At 40.5% G+C, this 9,608-nt stretch overlaps 1 protein-coding gene across 1 annotated transcript in view; it reads left to right on the top strand.

Annotated features, from left to right (window-relative positions):
• The window catches only part of LOC106523697 (gastrula zinc finger protein XlCGF57.1), a gene marked incomplete at its 5' end in the record, with an annotated part of 15,366 nt that extends 12,052 nt beyond the window's left edge, over positions 1-3,314 (top strand). The window contains 1 exon segment of the mRNA XM_014017223.1: positions 1-3,314. Coding sequence (XP_013872677.1) covers positions 1-672 — 672 coding nt within the window.
• Positions 3,315-9,608: the final 6,294 nt, after the last annotated feature.

Raw genomic sequence — 9,608 nt, 5'->3', positions numbered from 1 at the left:
CCTGATAAAGACTGTGAGTCTTCTCCCAGCAGGGTTCCTGAATCAGGTGTTAAAATCAACAGCAATGAACAGAAGCTGTTATGTTGTGAGCTGTGTGGGAGAACGTTTACCAGAAAGAGCCATTTAAACACACACATGAGAATCCACACAGGACAGAAGCCATTTTGTTGTGAGCTGTGTGATCAAAGGTTTACAACAAAGAGCCATTTAGACACACACATGAGAATCCACACAGGACAGAAACCTTTTTGTTGTGAGATGTGTGATCAAAGGTTTACCCAAAAGAGCAATTTAAACTCTCACATGAGAATCCACACAGGAGAGAAGCCATTTTGTTGTGAGCTGTGTGATCAGAGGTTTACCACAAAGAGCCATTTAAACTCTCACATGAGAATCCACACAGGACAGAAGCCATTCTGTTGTGAGCTGTGTGGGCGAAGGTTTACCGCAAAGAGTGATTTAAACAAACACATGAGAATCCACACAGGACAGAAGCCATACTGTTGTGAGCTGTGTGGGCGAAGGTTTACCACAAGGAGTGATTTAAATAAACACATGAGAATCCATACAGGAGAGAAACCATTTTGTTGTGAGCTGTGTGATGGAAGGTTTACCACAAAGATTAGTTTAAACAATCACATGAGAATCCACACTAAAAAAGCACTCATATGACTCCTAAGTTGAAACCACACAAGAGGAAACATCAGTTTGTCTTTACACACACTTCAAACAAACTAAGACTATGTTGCTTTTTAACAAGTTGGGAAAGTCCAGATGATGATGATGATGATGATGCCATGGATCTGGGAACTTTAATATTTTAGTTGACAGCATTGGAGTGATTACAGACACACCTGTGGACACATTTTAAGGCTGACCCTAAACATTTTCTTTGTGTGAGACCCCAGGAACAATCAAAAGAGATCATTCCAGATATCAGAAAGAAAACTGTTGACCTGCACAAATCTGGTTCATCCTTGGGTGTGTAGGAACACCGAAGTAATGGTCTGAACCGAAAAGAGCAACCTACAAACCTGAGTCAGTTTGTCCTGTTCTGTCAGGGAGGACGAGACAAAATTCCAGCAAACTACTGACAGAAACTTGTGGAAGGATACACAAAACTTAGACTCAAGTCATTCATTCTAAAGGCAATGATACCAAATACTAAGAACATGTATGTAAACGTTTGACTGTATGACTTGTTCTGTTAGGTTTGAAGGCCCTCCCTGCTGTGAAACTATCATTTCTGATCAGATTCTTAACCATCTCCATTGCAACGCTCAAAGAAGAGAAACCCCACTCTATTGAACTTTTACTGCCACAGGCAATGTGTGTGCTTATCAGTGTGCTCAGAGAAGAAATCAGACTTTGCGGCTACGTCCCAACAAGAAATCTGACAGAAGTGTCACCTCCTTATTGAAATTAGTTCCTGTCCTGTTTCCGAAACACCCACAAGTCTGTTCGATTTTAAAGACTGTTGTCTCTTCAAAAGGATCGTGAATTCCGTTGACTCCCACCAGACTCCCCTCAGCTTGACTGAGATCAAAGGACTGCATTCTCCATTAAATGTGAAAAAAAAAGATGAAGGAATGTTTGTGTATGAAATGTTTCCTGTTTTCATATGTCTTAATGCAAGAAATCTCATTTAATCCATTTTTCTTACAGAAAGGACCAAAAGCCATTAAAAAGATTCACCACATTTTTGTTTAATTAACTATTCATACATTTTAGTTGTACAGCTGTGTATTGTGTTTAATTGTTTAAGATGGCCTCCTGACGATGTTCATATATTTCATGATTTAAGCAATATGTGTTTTGTTTTTTATATATGTTTAATCACTTTAGAAAATTTAGGACTTGATTTTAATAGTTAAATGTGTGACAATCTTATTTTTCTGAGGCAAAACAGATGTTTCCTCTCCCCCTCCTCTTTAATTAGATGCAAGATAATTAAACTAAAACACACTTCCACTTAAACACTGTTATGGACTAATTATTTATCTGTTTCACCTTGACGCTGTCCAGTACTCATGTATCTTATGATAACTTCTTTCGGCTCTTAATCTGTTTGCCCCAGACGTCAGGACTCCAGCAACGGATTGACCTCTCTTGGTTGATAAGTTAACTCTTTGGGCTGAGAGCCCTGTTATTGGTTATTGGCAGTTATATTTGTCGGATTGTGATTGGTTGAAAACTGTCACATGGTGTTAACGATATTATATTATTGGCTGTTTCTGCTGACGAGGCAGCCACAAACCCGACGGACTTCCTGATTGACCTGTTTGTTTGTTGCTCAAGAATTAAATCATTTGACTACCATACACGCAGACTTTCTGTGCATTTATTCCAACGTGTTTCTGCATTCTTGATAAACTTGCCACAACAGATTTTTGGCGTTGTCTGAAAGGTGGCTCCAAGGACCGGAGCTACCCGATGCGGCCGGGGGTTCGGACGAACGCTGGACAAGAGGAAGAAATTTCTTTAAAAAAAAGTTTTTTCCCTCTACTGAACGTGTCCAGGCTGGGATTTGTCCTTAGATTCGGCCACTGTGGGTGACTTTGGGACTGGAGCTGGAAAGAACCTGTCTGTGACAGAAACACGGTGAGCTAATATTTTCATTACATTTTAGAAAAAAAAAAAGCTACGGCTATCTTCGGTCCACCACACTCTAAAAAATCTGATTGTTAGGCGCCTGTCTGGTTTGCGTTCAGCGGTTGCTGTGACTCTTAGCTGAGGTAGATCCTGGGAGCGTTTTTATTCCAGATTGAGTTTTTAAAACAGGGAGGTTGACTTTTCTGTTTTGAGGTAGCCAGGAGGAGATTTTGTTTCAACCTGGTGAGTGTAGGTAGTTAGCCAGGCTAACTGCTGAGGGAAAATATAATTTTCCACTTCTGTTCAGGTGTTAGAATATTTATACGAATCTTATATTGTTGTATTATATATGTTATCTCTCTTATTAACTTGTTTGTGCTCTCAGCTCTCATAATGTTTGCAGTTAGACTGAAACCAAGGCGTGAGAAGGAGAAGTTGTTTTCCAAGCGCTGCAACTGTGGTATCTGCAGCACGACCATGAGTTGTTTTTATCTCTTGGGAACGGAATGTCACTGTAAATGTAAATGTAAATGTTCACTGAAAATATGTCAAACCTGTTTCAACCGGTTTTTATCCCACCCTTGAGCGGTTGAAACACTATTGTAACTAGGGCATTCCCAAACTAAATAAAAGCCTGTGAGAGCTGAGACTGCTTCAGAGTGTGGTGAGAGAATTGTGACTGAAGCAAGTCTCCGGACACTCTCCTTYCAAGTAAAACTTTATTGACTCTGTCTGTGTCTTTCCTTACAGTTCAGTTCTACAAATGTTTGGTGTCTAAACCTGACATTTACTTGGTCCTTCGAGCCAGATCTCAAGAGACCTGAGGGTTCCAGCGGACGGACGAGATCCTGGTAAAGAGTCTGTGGCCACAGCATCGAGTCCTGTTTCCAGGGCCAGTCCTCATTCGCCAGCTGGGACCTGATGGTTGACGAGATACCAAAGGGATCGACACACGAACAGGCGAGTCTGTTTTCACTTAAAAAGGAGTGAAAGTGATTTAAAATAGAGAGTAAAACGTGAAAACCTTGTCAATCCTAGGCACTTACAAGTAAAGAGATAAAAAACAGTTAAATTCCGCAAGGGCGGCGGCGTCCTCTGTCTTATATAGTTAAAGTCCGCGGGACGGCGGAGTCCCCTGTTTTAAATAAGCTATATTACCAGTGAAGGTAAAAGAGTAAAATAATTCTGTGAAGTAAATGAGCTCTAAAAACTTTTAAAAAAAAACAGTGTGTGTGTGTGTGTGTGAATGAGAGTGTGAAAGGAAATTCTTTCTCCACTTGGAGATCGGATTTCATATAAAATCTGAGTATCAGTGGATGCAGAGGTAAGAGAACCGGAGTGTGTGGTGTTCTACCACTGATAAATTATCACTGTGTTATCAGACGAAAATATCCAGTGTTAGAGACCCTAGGTCTAACCCCCACTGGATCCAAAAGATTTAAAACTGGAGATACGTATTTCTGATCAGCTACCCCCTTTAGACTTAACACATTCCAGAACTCAGGAATTCCTTATACTACTGCGCCCTCTATCAGAGTTAATAGAAGAAAATGCCGACACCAAAGTTGTAGTATATGTGGAACCAGTTTCAAATAGTGGACCTGATAGAATGTTAGGACAAGTTACAGTAACTTTAAGTAATTCACATTCAAGTAATCAGGTGACTTTCACGATAAGTTTGACCGACCTAAATTAAAATGGGGAAGTCAAATAGCAAAACAATAGATGAATTACAATGCAAAGACTGGAAGACAATGCAGGGAAAATATCCAGAGTCCACCAAATATCTGCCAAAATGGATTGCTAAACACAATTTCACGGGACAACTTAAACAACCCAATATAGGAGCGTTGAGACACTCAATAAAAACCAAATGCAAAAATGATCCTAAACAGATGAAAAAGGAAGGTTTTGAGCACACAGAGGTGTGGCTGCAAGAAGCCAGAGCGAGAGATAAAGGTCAGAGTAAAGTAGAAAAAAGGAAAGTAGCAGAACAACAGAAGGAGCAGGAAGATAAGGCAAGTGAAGAAAAAGGAAGAGAGCAAGTACGAACTAAACAGCAAATGTTTAACAGGCAGGAAGATAATGAAATAGTGGTCTCCCCCTACAGAGTTTTAATCAAACAAGTTCACAATCCCCCATACCTTCATGAGGAAAAACAGGAAATGGCAGAATCGAGTGCACCTCCCCCTTATAAAGACATGCCAAGGATTACTAGAAGCCATGGAGAAGAACGTAAATGGTCTAAAAAATGGGGAAAGTATTTTCTCCCACCCTCCCTAAACTTTTGACTAACAATGAACGTGAATTTGAGATCTGTCCACTGATAGCACTCCCCCACCCTATGATGGGCCAAGACAATGGTGCAGGAGGAAGTTATCCAGATCAGGTGTTAGTATACCGAACATGGACCCAAGAAGATGTTAAAAAAGCATGTGAAGGCATACCACCTCCCAAAGAAGATGTTGAGCAATGCATTCAAGGCGTAGACAATTTAAGAGCCTCTTATCACCTAAATGGAATAGAGTTGCAGCAGGTATGGATGTGTATCATGGGAGCCACCTGGCACCTGGTTATAGGCGATTATGATCCAAACGACACCCAAATCCCTCCTACACCTCTGGCCCCAAATAGCCTTCTGTTAAATCAGAGAGCCCGAGCAATAAATGAGCGTGTCAGACAAAGATATCGACAGCGAGCAGACTATACTGAAATAGGACGCTGCAGACAAAAAGATGACGAACCTTTTGATGACTATAGAGTCAGAATGACTAAAGTTTTCAGAGCCCACAGTAGACTAATAGATGATGGTCAGGAAAATGGCCCATACAAACAGCAGTTAAAAAACGCATTACATGCAGGGTCAACCTCACAAATACACCATTGGGTATCTAAACATTATATAGGACTCCCAAATGGAACACTGTCAGATTACTTAACACATGCTGTTCATGCTGAGAGAGTAACAAAAATTAAAAAGAGCTCCAAATCAACAGAGAAAGCAACCTTCTGGGTTGAAGAGGATGAACACACTGTTTACTGGCAGAACCCACAAATTAGAGGAAGAGGTAGAGGAAGAGGGAGAGGAGGACCTTCTAGGGCCAGGGGAAATCCCAGGGCCTGCTGGTCCTGCGGAAAAGAGGGACACATGGCTAGAGATTGTAGAAGCAATCCTCACAACAACCCCTCCAGTTCAGCGTGACTAGAACCAGATTATTCTGAAGAAAAAGAGAGCGAGGCAGAGACAGAAGTGATGAACCTGGAAGACATTTTATTTGAAGAAAAAGTAAGACCTGATGTGACATTAAAAGTAAATGGACAGGATGTAGTGTTCTTGTGTGATAGTGGAGCTTGTAGAACCACACTCAAACAACCAACAATGGGGGTACAGCAGAGCAAAACCTCCATTTTAGTAAGATCAGCACAGGGAAATTTGTGCAAAGTTCCAGAATCTTGCCCCATCTGGATAAGAGATCCATGTGGAAAGTCATGTCAAATGTCCATTCTTATGATGCCCAGTTGTCCAGTTAATCTGTTAGGGCGAGATGGACTTATAAATCTAGGCCTATCCCTTGTCCCTACAGTTGATGGAATAATAGTGAAAAGATTAGGAGAGAAAAAATCCCTCATAGTGTTAGAAGGTCATAACACCCCTAAGTACTATTACACGTTAGAAATTCCAAACAAGCCTCCAACCAAAGTAGGAGAAGAACTTTTACGAAAAGCTAAACAGCATCTGCAGCAAATCCACGACAAACWCACCTCAGACGAACTTCATGTAACAATGAAATACATGATAAGACCAGGTCCAGACGTTCAATATTTCAAAAACTTAGAAAAGTTGACCCCAGCTAACATCACAGTGTCTTACCTGTATTCTGATGGGAAAAGTAGTGCAGCAGCATTGGCAGAGCTTCCCCCTGCCTTGGAAAAGGAACACAAAGGATTTAGTCCGCCTCATATCTCTCTATATAAAGAAAAAGGAACAGAATGGAAAGATCTAGGCAGACTAGTGAGTCAGGGARAGAGAACACAAGATTGGCAGCCTGTAAAAGACAAAACCTATTACAGCCCAAGCACAGGTTTGTACAGAACAAATCTGTTTTGGACAACTCCAGTAAAAGCAGCAACACACATGACAGAGGCAAATGACTGACAGATTTATTTGACTGAAGAGGAAGAGAACTTGCTCACAAAACAAAATCCTGAACAGTTGTGGTCACAAGGACCGTCAGATGTAGGATTGGTAAAAGGAGCATTACCAGTGGTAATTAGGCCTAAAACAGAATATAGACAGAGAATGAGACAATACCCCCTGAAACCAGATGCACAGGAGGGCATTAAACCAGTCATAGAAGATTTGCTTAAAGCAAGAGTGATCACAGAATGTCAAGATTCGCCATGTAACACTCCCATTTTTCCAGTAAAAAAGGCCCCACCATCCCAAGGATGGTGGATGGTACAGGATCTCCAGGCAGTAAATAATGCAGTCATTCAGAGAGCCCCCTGCGTCCCAGATCCACACACGCTTCTGAACTCACTCAACCCAAAAGCAACATATTTCACTGTAGTGGACATTAGTAATGCCTTTTTCTCAGTACCTGTTCACAAAGACAGTCAGTTCTGGTTTGCATTCACTTATGGACAAAAAAGGTTGACATTTACTAGACTCCCTCAAGGATATTGTGAAAATCCCACCATATATTCTCAAGTAATGTCCAACAGTCTGGCAAAAGTCCTTCCCCCGCAGGGAAGTCAGGTCCTGCTCTATGTTGATGACATTCTACTGGCCTCTGAGACATATGAGCAATGTAAAACAGACACAATCGCCRTTCTGAAACATCTCTATGAGGAAGGTCATAAAGTCAGTAAAAACAAGCTTCAAATGTGCAAACAACAAGTTAAATATCTGGGACATCAGCTGAGTGTAGGAGGAAGAACCATTGTCCCAGAAAGAAAAGCAGCAGTTTTACAAGCACCAAAACCACAGACAAAGAAACAGATGATGTCATTTCTCGAATCACCAAACTACTGCAGGAGTTGGATTCCAAATTATGCAGATATAACAACACCTTTAAGCTCACTAATGTATAAAACTGATTTAAAAATAACTGATAAAGTACAGTGGACTGAAGAAGCATTCTGCAAGATAAAACAAACCCTGGTGAGCAGCTCCACCCTGGCACTACCAGACTATTCAAAAGAGTTCATACAAATGGTAGATTGCAAACAAAATTTTATGACTTCAGTCTTGACGCAGAAACATGGTGACAAAAACAAACCTGTCGCCTACTACTCATCTAAATTAGATCCAGTTGCATGTGCCCAACCGCACTGTGTTCGAGCAGTAATTGCTGCATCACTGGCAGTGACGGCAAGTGTAGACATAGTTCTGTTTCATCCTTTAACATTAAAAGTACCACATGCTGTTTCAGCACTTCTGTTGCAAAGCAACATGAATTTTCTGTCACCTGCCAGACACTTAGCGTATACAGTATGTCTACACTTCTCTCACATCCACATCTAAAATTAGAAAGATGCACAACATTAAACCCAGCAACACTCCTCCCTACAGAGGAGGAAGGACAGCCTCACGACTGTCAAGCTTTAGCTGAAACCACAGCAAAAGCAAGTTGCAGACTTATCTGATCAACCTTTACACGAAGGAGAAATTTTATATGTGGATGGCTCTTCTCGAAAAAATGAATATGGTAAAACCCAGACAGGATATGCGGTGGTTACACAAACACAGGTGTTAAAAGCAGAAGCGCTACCCYCAACATTTTCTGCACAAGCTGCAGAACTTGTCGCACTCACTGAAGCATGCAAATTGATGAAGAACAAAACAGTTACTATCTACACAGACAGCCAATATGCCTTTGTAACTACTCACTCGTTTGCACAGTACTGGAAGAACAGAGTCATGATAACATCTACAGGAAAACCAGTCACACATGCACGACTTTTAACAGAACTTATACAAGCTATTCAGTTACCAACCAAATTAGCTATATGTAAATGTTCTGCACACACAAACAATCAAGATCCTGTCAGCCTAGGCAATGCATTTGCTGACAAAACAGCTAAACAGGCCGCAGAAAAAACTCCAATAACAGCTTTCATGCAACAACAGAGTAAATTAGAGGATCAAACTCTACAAGACATGCAAAATCAAACTCCAGAACAAGAAAAGCAATACTGGATAAAAAAGGAGCACAAATAAAAGAAGGAATCTACTACTGACCAGAAAACAAACCCATCCTACCAAAAAATCTGTATAAATGGGCAGCTGTATTGAGCCATGGTAGTACACATGTCTCAACAGGAGGGATGATAGGACTGGTACATTAACATTTCACTACATATGGATTTAATTCTTATTCAAAAAATTTTTGTAGAGCATGTCTGATATGTGCAAAACACAATGCACAAGGAAATCTAAGACCAAAAAGAGGACAATTCCCTCAACCAAACTACCCTTTCCAACACCTTCATATGGATTTTATTGAATTAGATGCAGGGAAAGGAAATGAAAGAAAGAAATTTTGTCTAGTAATCATAGACTCATTCTCAAAATGGATAGAACTATTTCCTACAAAAAACCCTGACGCTCTAACAGTAGCAAAAGCATTATGCAAAGKCATAATACCAAGGTATGGGATACCAGAAAAAATCTACAGTGACAATGGAACTCACTTTGTAAATCAAATCATAACCAACATAGGAAAAGCTTTCCAAATAGACCTAAAACATCACTGTGCCTACCACCCCCAAAAGTGCAGGATTGGTAGAAGAATGAATGGCACAATCAAAAATAGGTTAAGAAAATGTATGGAGGAAACTGGAAGACCGTGGACGCAATGTGTAGACTTGGTAAAGTTATACATTAACATAACGAGCACAACTGGCCTAACTCCATATGAAACATTGTTTGGAAGACCATATAGACTTCCATATTTTGGAAATCCATGGGAAACTAATGATGAAAGTAATTTAGCAGACTGTATGAGACAAAT

Source organism: Austrofundulus limnaeus, unplaced genomic scaffold (assembly GCF_001266775.1).
Source record: "Austrofundulus limnaeus strain Quisiro unplaced genomic scaffold, Austrofundulus_limnaeus-1.0 Scaffold163, whole genome shotgun sequence".
NCBI classification, from domain to species: domain Eukaryota; kingdom Metazoa; phylum Chordata; class Actinopteri; order Cyprinodontiformes; family Rivulidae; genus Austrofundulus; species Austrofundulus limnaeus.
The sequence above is the reverse complement of the archived record's forward strand: the minus strand, read 5'-3'. Positions and strand labels throughout refer to the sequence as shown.